The sequence below is a fragment of the Struthio camelus genome, chromosome 26, assembly GCF_040807025.1.
Source record: "Struthio camelus isolate bStrCam1 chromosome 26, bStrCam1.hap1, whole genome shotgun sequence".
In the NCBI taxonomy this organism is placed as follows: domain Eukaryota; kingdom Metazoa; phylum Chordata; class Aves; order Struthioniformes; family Struthionidae; genus Struthio; species Struthio camelus.
Genome location: NC_090967.1, coordinates 3269832 through 3288535, shown reverse-complemented (window position 1 = coordinate 3288535; position 18704 = coordinate 3269832). Strand labels below are relative to the sequence as shown.

The following is an 18704-nucleotide window of genomic DNA, read 5'->3' as shown; positions in this document are numbered from 1 at the left end:
GCGGGCGGCCCCTTTAAGAGGAAGTAGGGCCGGCTGGCGGCGGCGGCGCGGCGAGGGGCTGCGCTGCGCTGGCGGGGGCAGCCGCCGAGTTCTGCGCGGTGCTGCGGCCGCCACGAGGGGTGGCTCCTCCGCGCGGCGCCGGGGACTATCTGCGCCGAGCCAGGTGCGGGGGGCTGGGGGGGCCATAGGGGCAGCTGGGGGGCAGGGAGGGGCGGCGCAGGGGGCTGAGGAGGGTGGGGCGGAGGGAGGGTAGGGGGTGCGTGGGGCCTTGAGGGGGAACTGGGGGGCCTACAGGGGCCTGTGGGGGAGCAGGGGAACCTGGAGGGGGGTCCCTAGGGGCCTTCCTTTGGGGGAGGAGGGGGATCGGGGGGGTCCCTAGGGGCCTTCCTTTGGGGGAGGAGGGGGATCGGGGGGGTCCCTAGGGGCCTTTCTTTGGGGGAGGGGGGATCGGGGGGGTCCCTAGGGGCCTTCCTTTGGGGGAGGAGGGGGATCGGGGGGGTCCCTAGGGGCCTTCCTTTGGGGGAGGAGGGGGGATCGGGGGGGTCCCTAGGGGCCTTCCTTTGGGGGAGGAGGGGGATCGGGGGGGTCTCTAGGGGCCTTTCTTTGGGGGAGGGGGGATCGGGGGGGGTCCATAGGGGCCTTTGGGGGAGGAGGGGAATCGGGAGGGGGGGGTCTCTAGGGGCCTTTCTTTGGGGGAGGGGGGGATCGGGGGGGGTCCCTAGGGGCCTTCTTTGGGGAGAGGAGGGGGATCGGGGGGGGTCCATAGGGGCCTTCCTTTGGGGGAGGAGGGAGATCTGGGAGGGGGAGAGGATCCATAGGGGCCTTTGGGGGAGGAGGGGGAGCGGGAGGGGGGGTCCCTAGGGACCTTCCTTTGGGGGAGGAGGGGGATCGGGGGGGTCCCTAGGGGCCTTCCTTTGGGGGAGGAGGGGGATCGGGGGGGTCCCTAGGGGCCTTCCTTTGGGGGAGGAGGGGGGATCGGGGGGGTCCCTAGGGGCCTTCCTTTGGGGGAGGAGGGGGGATCGGGGGGGTCCCTAGGGGCCTTTCTTTGGGGGAGGGGGGATCGGGGGGTTCCCTAGGGGCCTTCCTTTGGGGGAGGAGGGGGATCGGGGGGGTCCCTAGGGGCCTTCCTTTGGGGGAGGAGGGGGATCGGGGGGGGTCCCTAGGGGCCTTCCTTTGGGGGAGGAGGGGGATCGGGGGGGTCTCTAGGGGCCTTTCTTTGGGGGAGGAGGGGGGATCAGGGGGGTCCCTAGGGGCCTTCCTTTGGGGGAGGAGGGGGATCGGGGGGTTCCCTAGGGGCCTTCCTTTGGGGGAGGAGGGGGATCGGGGGGGGTCCCTAGGGGCCTTCCTTTGGGGGAGGAGGGGGATCGGGGGGGTCTCTAGGGGCCTTTCTTTGGGGGAGGGGGGATCGGGGGGGTCCATAGGGGCCTTCCTTTGGGGGAGGAGGGGGATCGGGAGGGGGGGGTCTCTAGGGGCCTTTCTTTGGGGGAGGGGGGATCAGGAGGGGGGTCCCTAGGGGCCTTCTTTGGGGAGAGGAGGGGGATCGGGGGGGGTCCATAGGGGCCTTCCTTTGGGGGAGGAGGGAGATCTGGGAGGGGGAGAGGATCCATAGGGGCCTTTGGGGGAGGAGGGGGAGCGGGAGGGGGGGTCCCTAGGGACCTTCCTTTGGGGGAGGAGAGGGATGGGGGGGTCCCTAGGGACCTTCTTTGGGGGAGGAGAGAGATCTGGGAGGGGGAGAGGATCCATAGGGGCCTTTGGGGGAGGAGGGGGATTGGGAGGGGGGGGTCCCTAGGGACCTTCCTTTGGGGGAGGAGAGGGATGGGGGGGTCCCTAGGGACCTTCTTTGAGGGAGGAGAGAGATCTGGGAGGGGGGAGGATCCATAGGGGCCTTTGGGGGAGGAGGGGGATTGGGAGGGGGGGGTCCCTAGGGACCTTCCTTTGGGGGAGGAGAGGGATCAGGAGGGGGGTCTCTAGGGGCCTTCCTTTGGGGGAGGAGGGGGATCGGGAGGGGGGAGGATCCATAGGGGCCTTTGGGGGAGGAGGGGGATCGGGAGGGGGGAGGATCCATAGGGGCCTTTGGGGGAGGAGGGGGTTCTGAGGGGGGCCTACAGGGGCCAGTTGTGGATCATGGGTATGGGGGGGCCATGGAGAAGGAGGGGGCCAGAGAGAGGCCAGGTGGCACTGGGGTGACTGGGACGTGGGGGCCCTGCTGGGGTTGTCCTCAAGGGTCCCAGCTGGAGACCTGGGACCGGACAGGTCCCCTGCAGGCATAGCTTAATCTGGGAGCGGATCAAGTTCAACTGGTGCAGAAGACCAAGTAGTTACGAGTATATCGAACTGAGACTTTTAAATTTACTCGTCTCTCTTATTGTATTTTTTTTCGCTTGTGCAGGGGATAGTTGCGAGCAAGTTTTTCGTAACTTCTCCTTAATGGAGTTGTGGTCCCTACCACAGCCTCTGCTCTAGCCCAGCTGCTCGGCGCAGCTGGGCGAGGAGGTTTCTGGCTGGCTTCGCCTTGTCGCCAAAAGCCCCTGGTTAGGTGTAGTTCTGCTGGCGAAATGGCATCATTTACCGTAGCTTATCCCCGAGGTGGGGGATGTTTTGGAGTCAGCTGTACGAACAAAAGCATAGCTTTACTTGTGTTAGCATGTCCCGGAATAAAAGTGTCTTTAGCATGATGTTACAGTTTTTAACAGTGACTTTCCTGAGAGAGACCTGGCTGATGGCGTTGCGTCCCCTTCAAAGGGTTTGCTGTGCAGCTGTGCCGGTGGCATTATGCAGGCAACTCCCAGGTGATGCTGTTTTTGCTAGCAAAGACTCTTAAAATGAGCAAGAACAGTGCTGAGAGTAAGGGTTTTGCTGCTGTGACCGTGAAGGGGAAGTGTTTTAGATGCTTTTTTTTCTTTTCCTTTTCACCTCTTTCCACTGTCTTTTTCTAGCTACTATTGCTAATAAATGTTTCTATTGTAGGTAAGGGCACAGTCCTGCAACAAAAATGATGTTTAAACTCCTAAGTCTCTTAAGTACTTGGGGGAGATGGGGAATTCTCCACTTTATTCTAATCATGGTGAGCTGTAACTCATCTGCAGTCATGAGAGAGAACCTGTGACACTCAAGACACTCTTGCTCGGTTTCTGTCTCTTGCTACGAGCACAGAACTGCTAATTTTGCAGTAACTGCTCCTGCTGCTATCTACGATATAATAATCTTGAGTCCTTCAAAGACTGCTTGTGTGTGCAACAGATAGACAAAAAGAAAAGGGCAGGAAATCCTCCCGAGAGAGGAAAGAGGGACTTGAAGTTGCCAGTGCGCAGCACAGATGTTTGGAAAAAGCGTCTCTGTCACTTACTCCAGCAGTAGCGAAAGGCCGGATTCCCCTCTCGTAGTGCGCTGGGCTGAAGAGTACACTGGCCCTTTCCCTATTTCCATCCTTCTTTGTTTAAAGCCCCTTTCCAATCTGGAACTCTTCTGCCAAGTTGCAGAGCAGGGGGGATTTTTATTAGATGTCAAATTCCCCCAGCCACCTGTTTATCATAGTCCCGGGGGCTGCGCCCTTGCACTCTGCTTCCTTTGCAAAGCGTCGGGCTTGCTTCCAAGGCCCTGCGTTCATCTGGTTTCTTGGACTGTATATTCCAGATCTTACATTCACTTTCTGTCTTAGTCATGTGATCGTGAAGTGAACTCGAGTGGGAGGGGGACAGTTTATAACCTTCTTAAATTTCCAGAAAAGGAGGAGAAAGGTGCTGTGGCTGAATTCTTGCCAGATTGGTGTCGTGGAACCAAATCATGGTGCTCCAGGTTTCCACCAAAAAGCCGAGTCCAGACTGTGGCATGCTGCGTACGGAGCTGTTTCGCTGCCATCTGGCACACCAGTCGGGATTTGAGGTGCTCTTTGGGACATATTACTTAGTTAAGGTTGCACTGTTGACTGTGGCAGAGCCAGGTACTGGGCATAGGCTCTCCTAGCAGTTTCCGTGCGGTTTAGGTAGCAAATTTGATGTGTGCTCAGCATCTTGAGTGAATCCCTGCTTAGGGGCTTCAGCCTACTGCAGGAACTGCTTGCCAACTCCTTTGTTGGAGACGTTTGGGTCTAACGCGATTCTTGGTGATCAGATGTGAAGCACTGTACAAACTGAAATGGCATGATGAGCCCAGTTTATGAAGGTCGGACTATACTGACGCATACAACGTTTTGTAACTAATGGTTTTGCTGTAAACAGGCCGGGGATCTCTATGGCTGCAGTACACCCAAAAAAAAAAAAGTTTTCCTTGTCAGCAATGAAAGCGTGTGTGGTCAGAGAAGGCAGATTGCAAAATCTAACCAGTCCTGGATGCAAAGTTCAGATTAGTGAGAAGAATTGCCATGAACTTCTGAGTTTTAGTTTGTTACACGACAAGGAAGTATTTTGTGATGCTTGAGCCATAAACGCTACTGTAAGTGGATCCATAACCAGCTTTGCTGGAGGTTTAGCAGATTATCGTTAGAAATACGAAATATCCAGCTAATGCTTTCACTAAAGAATGTACCTTACGCTGCATGTTTATCCTCTGCTCTCTAGATGCCTCTTGGAGGCAGAGTTATCTGTGACTCCTGTTTTGGTGTGCTTTTTGCTTCCCTCTGCAGCTCATGTTATGCTAAAAGTGCTGTTTTGTTCATGATGAAATGATAGAGGGCTCTTGGGTGAATTGTTGCTTTGAGCAGCCAAAGCAGACTGGGAGCAGGGGAAAGGAAGCGCCTGTTAATCCACGAGGGAGGAACAGACGTGGCGAAGGCCAGAAAAAGTCCCAGTGCAGAAAGTCATCAAACTGCGGCAGCTTTTACTTCTTTTAGAAAAGTCTTTATGAAATCACAAGGTGCTTGAGGTAATTTTTTTTTTTTCCCTCCAGTCAAAGAAAAGGCAAAGACTGTGACACTGCCACGCACCCAGATGTGCCAAAGGTCTTGCAAAGCTGGATTTAGGGCAGTGCCCTGATTTAAAAACCCTGTTGTGAACGCTCCTGGTGTTTGCCGTAGCCCTCGCGGGGACAGCAATGTTGTGTTTCCAGTGTGTGTTGGCATAGATCTCCTTAACGTGCACTGCCGGGTTTGTCAGCAGGCCTGCCGGGGAGCTGCCCTCTGCTACTTGCCGCCGTGGCCGGCGAAGGAGGTGTAGGAACTCCGTAGCCGTCCAGCCCCAGGTACAGGGTGGATTTGAGTGAATCAGGGCTTTGGCTATATGCCCAAGCTTTGGTTGCTAGGAAGTCGGGAACAGAATATAAGCTAGAGCAGTCCAAAGGTTGTTTCAGTTTGAAGCAGAACAAGGTTTATCACTGTACTGAAAGCGAATTTAATTTTTCTTGGTCTTAACTGCAGGCCTGTTTTGAAGTCTTTTCTGTTTGTTTGTTTTTGTTTTCTGGCAGTATGGCAGGAGGTCTTATGATGTGGTTAGTCTTGGGGTGATCTCTAGCCCCACATCAGTGGGCTCGTTCCTTGTCTTTGCTGCCTGGAGGCATGCAACGTGTTGGGTTACTGCCATATCTCCTCGTGGAGGGGAAGGGCAAGCCTCGTGGGTATCTGCTTTCAGGGAGAAACAATACTGCTTTTGTTTCAAAAGCATGCTATTAACATGGAGAGAAGATACAGTTATCAGGGGAATTAGCCCCACCATGGGAAAGGGTGGCCTTGTGGCCAGCTTGTGCTCTGGTTCATCCTCTCTTAAGAAGCTCATAGCCGCAGGATCTGCTGTGATCTTGAACCTGCAGACAGGCTGCTAAAATAGTGCATGCTGCTGTAGTTGTTATATCGGCCAAAGACAAACTTCACGCTCCAACTCAGTGCTACTTCCCCCGCCTCCCCCTTGGGTAGGTGGAGATCGCAAAGTAAGAGTAGATGAAACTGCTGTTTATTTAAAATCCCGCCTGCACAGAAAGGACAATGCTGTGGAGGCAGAAAGAAATGTGTAGTTCACAGCGTAGACTTGATAAATGTCACGCTGCTCCTTGCCAACCCTTCTTGGAGGGACAAAGCCAGGCTGAAGGAAAGGTATTCCTGAATGAGCCAGCTTCAAAATATGGCCCTCCAGACCTTGAAAAAAGAACTGCTCTTAACATGCCATCAGCCACCCACTGACTGCAGTTTATCCTAGAAATACTTGTCTGCACAGTTAACCTGTCTCCTAGAGTCATGACCCAGCTTGTCAGCTTAACGCAGCATCTGCAAAGCCTGCAGCGAATTAGCTCTGCCTTCACATGCAGCTGTGATCCAGTCATATACGCGTAAGTGGAATCTGTGGAAATTTTCCAGAATATTTGTAATTCTGACATTGCAGTGGACACAAATGTCACGTAAGAGGAGGAAAAACCTAGGTCCTAAATCAGTAATGCTTGGGGGGTCTAGTAGCTGTTCCTGTTGCACTACAATAATTTCTAGGTTTTTAAGCAATGATTTTTCCATTACCTAATCTAGTATCTGACCCCTTTGAGGAAGGGAAAGTTAAAAGCGTGACCTTTTTAAAAAGTTACTTTCTCGTGTGGCTCTTTAACCTTCTGTGGTTACTGTTTGGACTGCCCGGAAGACCAGATGGGGACAGTCTAAGCTGGAACTTCAGTCCTCTCTCATGCTGAACTTTAAAGGTAGTTCAGCCTTCCCTCTCCCCTTCCAGAAATGTTTATCTGAGCCCCGCTGATGTTTGTTCCTTTACCTGCCTTCCACAAGTGTCTTTGACATGAGCTCCCGTCATGCAGCACGTTTAACATCCCTCCAGCTGTTGCTGCCTTGATTGCTATCTGCGTGGTCCAGATCTAGATCTGGAGCTTGGAGTTGAGCGACTGATGCCTGACTGATGTCCTTAAACTGTCTGTTCCTCCACCCGGCTTGTGGTGGTTGAAAAACACCTCTTGCTCCTTGGTGACTTGGGCTTTCCAGGAACTGCTGCAGCACTTAGCTCTAGGATGAACAGAGCATTAGGGCAGGCAGTTGTCTGGTGCAGCTGCGTTGAAGCTGCTGCTCCTTGCACAAGCGGTTGTGAAGCTCTTCAGTTGTGCGTCCATTGCTAAAACGCCTCCTAACCCAACTATGGCTTTATTTAGCAGGCCTTTTTCCATTGTTATATAACCTAATTGGACTTTAAAATTGACCTGAATACATAGCAAACTTAAATGTGTGGCCTTTCAGGGGGGGAGGGGGAGATGGCAATTCAAGGCCAATATAACTATTTTATGCCTTTTTATTGTGCTGTTTCCTTTTCTTATGTGCGTGCCCTCAGATAGGCTCTGCGTTTGCATGGCTTCAAGACAAGTAAACAGACTCTCTCGCTCCTAAGCGAGCCTGTTTCCTGAAAGCGCCTGGGAGATGTGGCGTTTGCATGGTTTCTTTCTTGGGACTTTCCAAATTGTTGCGCCGCAAATTTAAATTGCGGGGAGGGGGTGGACGACGACCAGCAGGACTTTCTTAAAACTGACTTTGTGAGGGCATATAAAGGGCCTTTTGTCTAACCCTTGGGAATTTAACATTTGAAACATATATTTCTAAATGGCTCTGTTAAGTTTGTTGTTAAGGCCACTACCAAACCAGTTTCCAAAAGAAAAATTTGGATGTTGTCCTGCGGAGCAACAGAATTAACTTGTTACTTTGGTGTAACCCTCTCAGAGAGGTTATAGATGTAACTCGGCCAAATCTGATCGCTCTCTTTGACTTAATGTTCTTTCCCTTCAGAGCAGCTACTGACTTCCGTTGCCAGTAGCGAACGCGGAGGAAAGCGAGAAGAAAAACGAAATGTTCAGGGTAACACAAGGCTATTGGGCAGCTTCTCCTTAGCTCTCTTTGTGCAGTAGCATTTTAAAGGAAACGTGCTGTTCTTGTCTGGCAACGTGGGAAGCTCTGTTCAGTTCTCAGCATGCTGAAATGCAGCTTCTGTGTTGGTTTTTCCAAATAAAAATGTGAGTCCCTTCACTGCGAAAGCGCGCAGCTCCTCACTGTCAAAAGAAGCACCATTGCAGGGTTTATAGAGGGGAATGATTTGCTTTTGGAAAAACATTGGCAGCTCCGTCCGCCAGAATAGATGACTCTGTGCCAGGCAGGAAGTTAGCCGACGTGGAAGTGCTGTCGAACAGAAGTTATGAATGGTCAGACGTGCCTGCTGTAAGCCAGTGGCTCAACCCTCGTGTCCTGTGAACATTTCTCATTGCATCTTGCCCTCGTTTACACAGTTAAAGTAAGCAGAGGGATAAACATTTGTTTCTTTCATTTTAAAGCCGTTCAGAGGAGCAGCTGGAAAGCTCATCCAGCAAAGGCAAGCAGTTTTGTGTGTTGCCAAACTTGCTTTAGAAGCACCACAGCTCGCTGTCATTAGTGGCAGTCCAGCCCTGCTTGCCGTAATTGGCCTGATCCTCGCTCTCCGCGTTGAAATTTCGCCTTTGATCGTGGCAAATGAGGAGCATCTTGCATGGAGACATAGAGTCAGTTCGAACTGCCGTGGGAAGGTTTATGTGTCCTCTGTTGGAAATTTTGGCCTGAGCGTCTGGATTAGCTGTGAAGAAAGACTAAAACTAGGCCAATGGGAAATGGGGGTGGTGGGGGGGGGGGGGGGGTTCTTCCCGCTTCGCTCTTCCTTCTGGGGAGCTGTCGATTCGCGGTGGTTGGAAGGGGCTTGCGGCTGGAGGACTGCAATTATAAAACGCCACAGTAAGAACTTTTGGCTGGGCTTTGCGCGAGCGTTCAGCGGCGATGTTGCATGGGAGTCGTCTTGCAGGCCGGCTTTCCAAAAAGGAAACCAGCGAAATAATTATTCTGAGAAGTGCATTGCTCACTGGGATTTACTTAAGGGCTTTCTTCTGAGTTAGGCAGCAGGATGTGAGCTGCCTTGGAGCTCTCGGGTCACTGGGAAGGAAGTGGCCACATGTGCCTGACCCCTCCCTATCAGCAGCCTGCAGCGGAGTTCAGATTGCAGCTGTACATGAAATGGTACTTTTTTTTCTTTTTTTTTTTTTCCTTTTTTGAAAAAGAAGGAAGCTCTTGGCCTCGGTGCCTACAAACGCTTGCGGGAGGTGGCAGAGGCGTGCTGAGCAGTCGCAGGAGCAGTCTGCAGAGGCTAGAAACACAGGTAGGAGCTTGCTGACGTGCCGGCGTTAATTCTGGCTCGCATTAAACAGCGTTAGCGGCGGAGGGGAGTGCTGCGTGTCGCTTGGGGCAGGCGCTTAGGAGGTGACGGAAATAGTCATGAGACTCCTGAAAGAGCGTTTCAGGCCGTTCTGCCTCTCTAGCGAGGGGAAGTGTCTAGCAGAGACGCTGCTTCCATCCGAAAAGGCCAGGCAGTATCATCTCGGGGGATGGCTGCAAGGGACTTGGGAAGGTAGGTTGTGTCCAGGTGTTTTGGAGGAGGTGACTGTCTCTCCTTTTCTCATACTCTCCCTGAGCTGCTTGGAAAAGTAATTGAGAGCCCAGTGACCAACTGCACGGGCTTTCTCTATCCAGAGCTTAGTTCTAAAATAAGGCCACTCCTTTACTGGCTAGGGAAGAGGAATGGTAGAGAGTTGTTATAAACAACATTGCTCTGCGTTTCCATCGACAGAAGTAAGTTCTAGGACTCGGGCTGAAATGTAAGAGCAAGAGCGAGGGGAGAAAACAGCCTCTTGGCTCAGCAGCTGTTCATTGGGGAGGGAGGGCTGGGTCGGGCTGGGCCTCAAAAGCCCCTCGCTGTGCAGATAAATAACCTCCTAAACTAGAAGAGCCAAGCATAATATCGAACCACTCCTCTCCTGTCCTTGGGAACAGAGGTAGCACTGCTGCTCTGGAGAAAAGTTAGAGGTTTATTTTTCTCCAGACTATCAGCCGTGGTGGAGGGTTTTTTTTTTTTTTCTTCCCCCCCTTGCAGCAGTTGTGTGTTCTTGTGGGAGTGATGGCCAAGGTCCTCTCTGAACACGTGTGACGTGTGCTATAATCTTGGCTGGCTGAAAAAGAGGAATAAACAAAGCTTACTGCAGGTTTATTTTTCTCTCTTTCCTCCCCCCCACCTTTTCCCCTTCTTTTTCGCTTTTGTAAAGCTTGCAAATCCCATTCAGGTGATTGGCATGCCCCATGTCCTAATCGCTCTTTCCTTTCTCCTCTGCGTGAAGGCAATAGCTTAGCACTGCCTGAGCTATGACTGGTTTGTGGAAGGAGGTGTTAAAAGTGTGATATCATCTTCAAGCAATGTCAGTGATGCTTTTGGTCTCTCTGTGTCTCATTTTCTTTCTCTAGAGCCAAATGTTTCTTTTAGCTCAGTTGCAAAGACCATAATGAAATACACTACATCCGCTTGGAGGTCTTGGCTATTGATTTTACTAGTGTCTTCAGACAGATGCTGGATTGTCTGCAAGAGGATTGCTCTCTGTCAAGCTCCATAGTCGTCTTCAATGGTGTCTCACTAGGAAGAAGCAGCTGTTTGTAAGACAGCTACTGCCTTGATTGCAAATGAACGATGTTAAAATCCTTTTCGCCCTGCTCAGGTGACAATCTCTTCTGGAAAACGTTTGATGTTTGCTTCACTGTCCTGCATGGGCGAGCCCGGGGGATACTTTCTCCAGTTGTGCTATACGGTTTCAATGCTCATCTCTTTGGGCCTTGTAACCACGGCTTTTCTCTTGCTTGAAAAAATATATCCTTGCGCAGTGAAAGGGAAGATGCCCGAGCCTGGTCTCGGGCCAGTGTGGATGGGAGTGACTTCCTGAAGTCACTGGAATTAGACGGCTCCTCAATGAGGTCGGTAGGGTGCGAGTCGTAGCAGCCCACGGATGCTTCCACCCCTCCAGGGGACTGGACCAAGGGTGATACTCGTGCATTTTTAAAGGATATTCCGTTCTCGGTCTCCAGGGGAAGGAAACTGTTGCGTGCAAGTATTTCTCTGGGACTGATTTCCTGCTGCAAATTGCTGCAGACTCGGCACCTGCTGTCCACATTGTTAGTCGAGGGGGTTATTGACTTTGAAGCGAGTGCTGCCTTTGTCCCGAATGCGGTCAGGAGGAATGGTACGGGTTCAGTATGACGCCGGAGCTGGACAGGCACAGTCCCCTGGTGCTTCCGCCCTGTGGAATAACTTCGTGTTTTGCTGCAGGATGTGGTGAGACTGACACAGCTCTTGCTAACCAGAACTGCTGTGTTTTGCTGTGGATGTCCCTCCTTGCCATCTGTTACTTCCTCTAACTGTGTCTGTGGTACGATCGAGCACCTTTTAAGGTTACATTTTCTGGGGGGGTTCTTCTTTTTTCTTTTTTTGACCCTGATGTGGTCACTTGTGGGGTCACATCAGCAGCTCTTAGAGCAGCACTGCGTGCAGAGAGCGTGCTACATGGCAAAAACATGGTTTCAGTCACTTTCATTTAGTGAACCTTTCGTTGAACCATATTAAAATATTTTTCCATTTGTCTCAACTCAATGCATGTCATGGCCTGAGTTGTTATTGGAGATGGATCACTCTGCTCCTGTATAGACTAGTATACGGAGCCCATTCCTGCATGAAAAGCAGCACTAGGGAAACAGTAAACGTGTTTTTAGTGAGACAAACTGAGGTGACTTTTTTTTTCATTTTTGGGGTGGTTTTTTTTTCTCCCTTCTTGCCATAATTTAATAAGCAAACAAGACTCCTTGGTTTCATTCAAAGAAGAAATACTGGTTAGCACTATGCATCATCTGTCAAAGATGGGCTGGTGTGCAGCAAATGTAGTCTTGACCTTAAATTTGAGATTTTCTTGTTAAAGTTTGAGGATCATGTTTGCCAGTATAAATGGTTCTACACCTTTCTATAAATAGTTGTCTGCTTGATGAGAGAGATTCGTTTGCTTTGTCTTAGCAAACGATGAAAACCGTTGTTCACAAGACTTTGTGAGGCATCAGTTTTCATCAATCGTTGTTACTTTATGTCTCTGTCCAACATGTGTTTAAAAAATATATATATATACACACATACACTTTTGCTACAAACACATATTGAGCACATATCTATCACATATCTACACATATCTATCAAAGAGCAGCTTGACACAAATTATAAGGGGGGGTGGATGTGGGAACAAAGGAGGGATAATTAACTGCAGATAAAGAGAATTAACTTTGAAAGGACGCTGACAAGAAACGAATCTTAGCTTGTGTGTCTAAACCTCTCAGAGCTAATCCTTTTTTATAGATTGGAAGAAGAAGACGAGCTTTCCTAGTCTTTCAGCCAGTTTCCTAACTTGCAGTGAACTAGACCATAACGAAGAATACAGTTAGGTCCTCTCTGCACCTGCAGCAAAGGCTATTGCTCTTTTTAGAGCTGGTGTTATTTTGGCATATTCTGGTTCCGGGTGCCTGAGCTGTGACGACTTCTTGTGCTCCTCGGCCCTTCCTTGTCTTAACTTTGAATGCAAATGCATCTCCTATGCAAATAGGAGGGGGAAAAAAAAAAAGTAAAATCTAACTTACCTTCTTGTCCTTCTCAACTCTGCTGTATTGCAACTGAGTAGATGGTGCCAGGGCTTCCCCTTGTTTCTGTGTGATCTGGGTCTCCTGGCATGGTGATGATAAGGTTCCCTAATGCCTTAGGACTATTGGAGCCTGGGCTTTGAGCTAGCCTGAAAGAATTGAGCTATGTAAACCCATGGGCTCTGTTGTACCTTTCTGCTTTGTCTGTTGCTCAGCGAAAAATAGCTCTAGCAATGTGCATGATTTTGACAGAGTACATCAAGGCAAGGATTGTGGTGGTTGAAGCCTGCCCTGGCTGAGTCCCTCCTTGGAGTCTGTCATTTTGCTTCTGGCTGTCCCGTCTTTTCCCTGTGGGACTATCAGGCTGGTTCTCTTATCCCGCTGTTCTGCGTGTGAGCACACAGGCAGGTCTTGCAGGGATGATGACTCTTCATTTGGCCCAGGTCACCAAACAGAGCCTCCTCTGCTTCAAACTTGACTATCAAGGGAGAAGGGAAATGGGGCAGAGAAAACAAAGCTGATGCTGGCCTCCGATGCTCTTCCCAGGTCTGGGGTGAAGGCCCAGATGGTATCCCAGATCTCTTCCTATGGGATTTAGACAAGGTTTCTTATTGAAAGAGCTGCCTCTAATCACTGCCCTTCTGTGCTGCATTGCAGATCAGCGTGTGCTGACAGGAGCAGATGAGCAAAGAGAGATTTCTCTGAAGATTAGAGTCCCCCGCAGTCCTGCCCCTGGAAGCGGTCCAGCAGCTGTGTCTCTGGCTGTCGTCACTACAGATCTGGAAAAGAAAGAAGAGGAGAAGAAAAATGTCCCATGCTTTAAAGCAGGTGTTCAATAAAGACAAAACCTTCCGGCCCAAACGCAAGTTTGAGCCGGGGACTCAGCGGTTTGAGCTGCACAAGAAGGCTCAGGCCTCTCTCAATGCTGGCCTGGACTTGAAAGTTGCCGTCCAGCTGCCACCAGGGGAGGAGCAGAACGACTGGGTGGCAGTGCACGTGGTGGACTTCTTCAATCGCATCAACCTGATATACGGCACCATCAGTGACTATTGCACAGAGCAGTCCTGCCCAGTCATGTCTGGGGGTCCCAAGTACGAATACAGATGGCAGGACGAGCACAAGTACCGGAAACCCACGGCGCTCTCTGCTCCCCAGTACATGAACCTCCTGATGGACTGGATTGAGGTACAGATCAACAACGAGGACATCTTTCCCACTAATGTTGGTGAGTTCAGTTCCAGTAGTAGCTGAAGGGGGGCAGCCAGTGGAGAGCCTTCCCCTTCGAGCCATCAGGTCCTGTTTTTTTTTCCAGGAGATGCTGTTAATGGTCAGCGTTGCGCAGGTCACTGTTGGAGTAGAACTATTTCCTTTTGCACTACTTGGAAGCTGGGATTGTAATAAGCTCTTCTGAGCATGATAAGACTCTTCAGACCTTTTCTCGAGTGTTAAATACCCAGAGCTGCGACAGATCTCATTTGGAGCCATGGATGCTTAGAGGAAAGCAAAGTGAAGCCAGGCCTAGGCAGTGAAAATAAGAGGCTACTCTTAGAAAGTTCAGTCTCTGACGTGACTCTGTCAGCGGTTCATGCTGGACGTGCTCTCTTGAAGGACAGCTCTTTTACAGCTGATTGTTAGTTTGGGTTCACTAGGCATGCTCTACATTGGCCTGGTAGTGTGGCCATGTTTCCATAATTAGCATTTTCATTATTACAGGCTGATGCTAGCTGACTTTGCCCTTTCTAGCTCAGTACTTGCTGATATGCAGTAAGTTGTTTTGTTACAGCTGGGTGGGATGCTTGCATGTGCATGAAAGGAGGGACAGTATTTCATCTATTGCCAGGGTGATGGAAATGAGAGCTTGTCCTCAGATGTCTAAATCTGTATCTCCAAGTGCAGAGCTTCACGTGCTTGCTTTGGGGACAAAAAAACAGTTGTGTGCTTTCCTATTTTGTGTTGAGTAGGAGTTGAGATCTAAAGGACTAGGCAGATACAATTGCTCACAGTCAGAGCTCCCATATTCTGGAAAACAAAAGACAAGATGCAGCAGAGGTGTGTGAAGTGACAGAGGGGCTGCCCCTGCCTTGAAACTAGTCCTGGTTAGAGGGTGACTTCACTCCTGCCTCCTTTGAACCACCCCACTTTCACACCAAGAAGTGGCTGGACTTGCTGCTCAGGCAGGGTCAGCTCCTTGCCCTTCCCAGGCAGCCCTAGACAATTGCTAGGACACCTCAGTTTGGCGCGTGGATAGTTGGGGCCACGTTGGAGTGATGGGAGTAGAAGTGGGTCACCAAAGGCCGCAGATGAAGCGTGCACGTTCCTTGCTTATTCACATGTCTACTTTTACGATGCAGCCATGCACGTTCCTTGCTTATTCACATGTCTACTTTTACGATGCAGCCTAGCTCCCACCATCAGGGCAGGTAAGTCTCCTGCCAAAGGAAGTAGCCCCAAGTTGGAGATGATATTTAGTAGCTCCCTCCTTTCTGCCACAGCGTTCATCCCGTCAGAGCTCTGATGGGGTGCAGTTGGTCCCTGTTTCAGAAGGGTTTGCTTCTCCAGCTGCATGAGCAGTCATAGGGCCCTTCTTACCCATGCCAGAACAGCGCTTGAACCTAGCGTGAGGTGGGGGCGGGAGAGCAGAAGGGCCATAAACAGCCAGTTCTTCAGACAATTAAACCACTGAAATCCTCCTTGTCCGTTCCTCCTGTTACCCAAATGAACGCCCTGTTGCTTTATTTAGGGCTTTCCTGTAAGACTGTTTGGGGACTAAGCAGGGTATTTGTTTTGTGCAGGGAGGTGAGACAAGTTTCTGGAGGCAGGTGGGTTTTTTCGCTTTGCTTTTACAGGATTGCCCAGCTTAACACAGACAGTGAAATGTTTGAATTCCTGCAGAGCACTTAAAAGGTTTAACTAATCCTTGTTCCTCCAGAGATGACCCAGGTGAACTTTAAACTGCAATAGTCTACTAAGACAGCTAGTTGGTCAGAGATTGCTCTGCTGCGGGGCCCCTAACTAAACAAATCCTATACAAGTTGGACCAGGCTCACAGTTTCACACACAGTGATGCCTTTAGAAGGAACTTTAACGTCTTAAACTTTTAACCAAAGAGCTAAAGATATTTCAAAATACATGATAACTGTAGGGAGTTAACTATGCTGACTTTCTTATGGGAAACTGCTTCTGGAGTGGAATTCGGTAATTTTCTAATGTTTTTCACTGTTTATATAAACATACCAGATAGCAGAAGAAAACTCTATCGGACTGAAACAGCTGCTAGAAATCTCTGCTGACGCTGATCTTGTTTGCGCTCCGCTTTCTCAGTTGCTAGCAGCGACTGATGGTGCGCAGGCTTTTGTAACATAAGAAATCAGTGCTTTGAAAAATCTATCCCAAAAGGTGAGAGAAAAAGAAAGGGGGAACTGTACCTTGGGCAAACTCTTTTCCCCTCTTGTCTGAAAATATATATTTTACCAAGAGTTTTTGTGGTTGTTATTTTGCCCCAAGGAACCGGTTTTAACTTCAGTGAAGTTTCTGATGGTCGGATCTTCCCTCCCAGGTACTCCGTTTCCTAAGAACTTTCTCCCGGTGGTGAAGAAAATTCTCTCCAGGCTCTTCCGGGTCTTTGTCCACGTCTACATCCACCACTTTGACAGGATCACCCAGATGGGGTCGGAAGCCCATGTGAACACCTGCTACAAGCACTTTTACTACTTTGTGAAAGAGTTCAATCTAATAGACACCAAGGAGTTGGAACCACTGGTGAGTAGCCAGGTTGGGGCTGTGCAGCTAAAGGGCACAGCGAAATGTTGGTGCGTCAGAGTCCGCAGCCAGGGCAGACTGAGGGTAGAGGTGTTGTGGAGGTTTTGTTTGCCTTCTCGGAACTGTTTGCTCAAATTCAGGCCGTCAGTTGGCCTTGTGATTTGACTGACTGGGAAGCTGTGAATCAGGACGTGCATGTAGAGCTAAGCAGGGCTGTTTGGACGTGGATGGAGGAAGCTTATCTGTTCTTCTTGTCCAGCAACCTCGTTGAGTTTCCAGTAGTCAGCTTGCCTTGCTTGTGGGCACGGTCTGAGCCCAGCCCTATTAGCCATCCAGATGTGGATGGGAGAATGAACTCCCTTCCCTGCGCTTACTTCCCATTCTGAAAAGCGAGGGTGATAGCACCACCCTCGGAAGAAGTCTGAAGGACAGAGAATGTGACATATTAGACCTAAGAGGTGGTGATGGTCTCCCTAAAGCTATAGGCAGCAGAACAAGTTTGGAGAGCTCTTGGGCAGTGGGAGGGTGTCCTGCCCCTGCCTGGGAATGGGGATAGGGGGAAACATGAGCCTGCCCAAACCAGACCATTGAGTAACAGAGTCCTTGCATGCCTGAAAAGGATAATTCTGACGTAGCAAAGCTGAGACTTTCTTCATCCCACCCTTGCCTGGGAATTGGGATGTTATTTGATGGTTCTGTGTCTTGTCTATCCCTTTGACAGAAGGAAATGACCTCCCGGATGTGCCACTGAGATCAGACCTTCCTGCTCTCACCTTGATGTCTCTTCAAGGACTCCGGGTCCCACTCCTGCATTGGAGACATGGTTTAAGGGGAGGACAGAGACGCTTTGTTAAAGAAATCTATATATTTTTAATGAGTTTCAATGTAAAACTGTGAGATTGCAGGAATATTTTTTTAAAGATGCTCTAGATAAACTAGTTTTTTATAGTAATTTCTATTGAAGAAAAAAAAAAAAAAAGAAAATATTTTTGGCCACTTGGTGGAAATGCTCATTCCCTAAGGAGGGAAGAGCTACGCTGTGCTGCCTCTTCCCTGTCCTCTCACCACAGTGGTATTAAGCGAGCTGAGATGCTTCAGGTAGAGCCATGCTGTGTGTAGCTGGTGCCAAGAAGGAAGCAGTACTTCCCTCTGGACGCTAACTCCCACCTTGAAGGGAGGTTACATGGGGATGGAGAAAGAAATGCTTGTGTGTCTGGGTTCACTGGGGCGCTGCAAGGAGCTGTTTGCTTCCAGCACCTCTTCCACTGGCTTTAAGTTGAGGTTGTGGACAGAGCTGCTCTTGCACCCTTGTACCGGGCAGCCTGTCCCCGAGATCTGGCCCACCTTTCTTTCTCTCTAAAAGAACTTGGACTTCTTTGGCTTTCATGGCTAGGCCAGAGCTGCCACTGCTGGTGGATTTTTGTCCCGTGTGGATACCAACGGGGCCTTGGCTAACTTGTGCCAGCCTTCTCCCATTGCTGTGCTGAGCTGGAGCGCTCCTCTTGTGAACCTGCTCTTGCCTTTTACATCAGCTCTGAGCTGAGCTTCTCCCCGCGGCGTAACCCAGCCGTGGCTCTGGGTGCAACATCCCCACGAAGGGCTGGGATCGACGCTGACAGCATTAGGACGCACCGGCCTTGGCCTCTTGTGAATGAGCAGAGGGAAGCCACTGGGACGGAAGTGGGGAAGTCTTTTCAAACACCTGCGCTTCCCTTTTTCCTTGCCGTAAGGCCGACCCTGCCAAGAAGGAACTGGGCTGGTTGCTCTCCAGCCTCACTTACTGGCTCTATGTGGACAATTTTCTGATTCCCATGAGGGTACTAAACCTTATCTCTCTTCCGGAGCAACACTTCCCCGCTCTGCTGTACACATCTCTTCATAACCAAAGTATCTGGTACGTAGCCAGAGACCGTGAGCCTTACATACTGCTTGCATGAGCAGCTCTGCTGTGTGATGAGAGCTTGGCGGTGCCCCTGAGGTAGGTAGATAGGTCTACCTAGGATTTTGGGGGTGGGGGGGAAAGCAGGGCTTACAGTAAGAGGAAAAAGGGGGTTTAATGAACAGTGACCAAACTGTACCACTAGCCGCTTCTTCCTTATAAAGATTTTTCTGTGTCCTGGAATCTCTGTACATATGTGACTCTCATTTCTTGTACTATCATTAGGACACTTTTACAAATACCACTATAGTTGTTGAAATGGAACCAATAAATTATATTGTATTTACATAGCAAGCTCCGGCTGATACATGCCTTGTGATTACATGTTCATCAGAGTTTCTATCAGCAAAACAAACATGGTGGTTTTGGACTCCACGGGAAGTGTGGTGAGGGGCTGTTCAGCGCCGTTGCGAAATGATCGTGATCAAATATTCCTGGTGCTGCGGCTGCAGAGCTGGGAGCTCTTCCTGGTCTCGCGCCGTGGTGTCTGGGTTGCTCTGGACGTTCCCAGACCATTGGGGCAGAGTAAGCACGTGCTGGAGTTGGACCAGAAGTTTGGGGGCATCCTGATTTGTCCATGCAGTGCCACTGTGC

General features: G+C 50.3%; 1 protein-coding gene across 7 annotated transcripts; it reads left to right on the top strand.

Moving 5' to 3' along the window:
- The first annotated feature begins 2 nt into the window (after positions 1–2).
- Positions 3–18404, top strand: MOB3A (MOB kinase activator 3A). Of its 7 annotated transcripts, XM_068919685.1 has the most exons (6): positions 33–163; positions 8980–9077; positions 10214–10461; positions 13070–13637; positions 15969–16171; positions 16893–18404. In XM_068919685.1, the coding sequence occupies exons 4-6, from the start codon at positions 13220–13222 to the stop codon at positions 16920–16922; spliced, it is 651 nt and encodes a 216-aa protein (XP_068775786.1). In that variant the 5' UTR covers positions 33–163; positions 8980–9077; positions 10214–10461; positions 13070–13219; the 3' UTR covers positions 16923–18404. The 7 variants fall into 7 exon arrangements, with proteins under 7 accessions (XP_068775781.1, XP_068775783.1, XP_068775788.1 ...); XM_068919682.1 differs by lacking the exon at positions 10214–10461 and having other exon boundaries at positions 17–163; XM_068919687.1 differs by lacking the exons at positions 8980–9077; positions 10214–10461 and adding an exon at positions 3723–3882 and having other exon boundaries at positions 18–163.
- The last annotated feature ends 300 nt before the right edge of the window (positions 18405–18704 follow it).

Excerpts from the sequence above, each read along its gene's own strand:
- MOB3A (XM_068919680.1), top strand. The coding sequence starts at position 13,220 with ATGTCCCATGCTTTAAAGCAGGTGTTCAATAAAGACAAAACCTTCCGG. Across the intron at positions 13,638-15,968 it reads CATCTTTCCCACTAATGTTG|GTACTCCGTTTCCTAAGAAC; the intron begins GTGAGTTCAGTT and ends CTTCCCTCCCAG. Across the intron at positions 16,172-16,892 it reads CCAAGGAGTTGGAACCACTG|AAGGAAATGACCTCCCGGAT; the intron begins GTGAGTAGCCAG and ends TCCCTTTGACAG.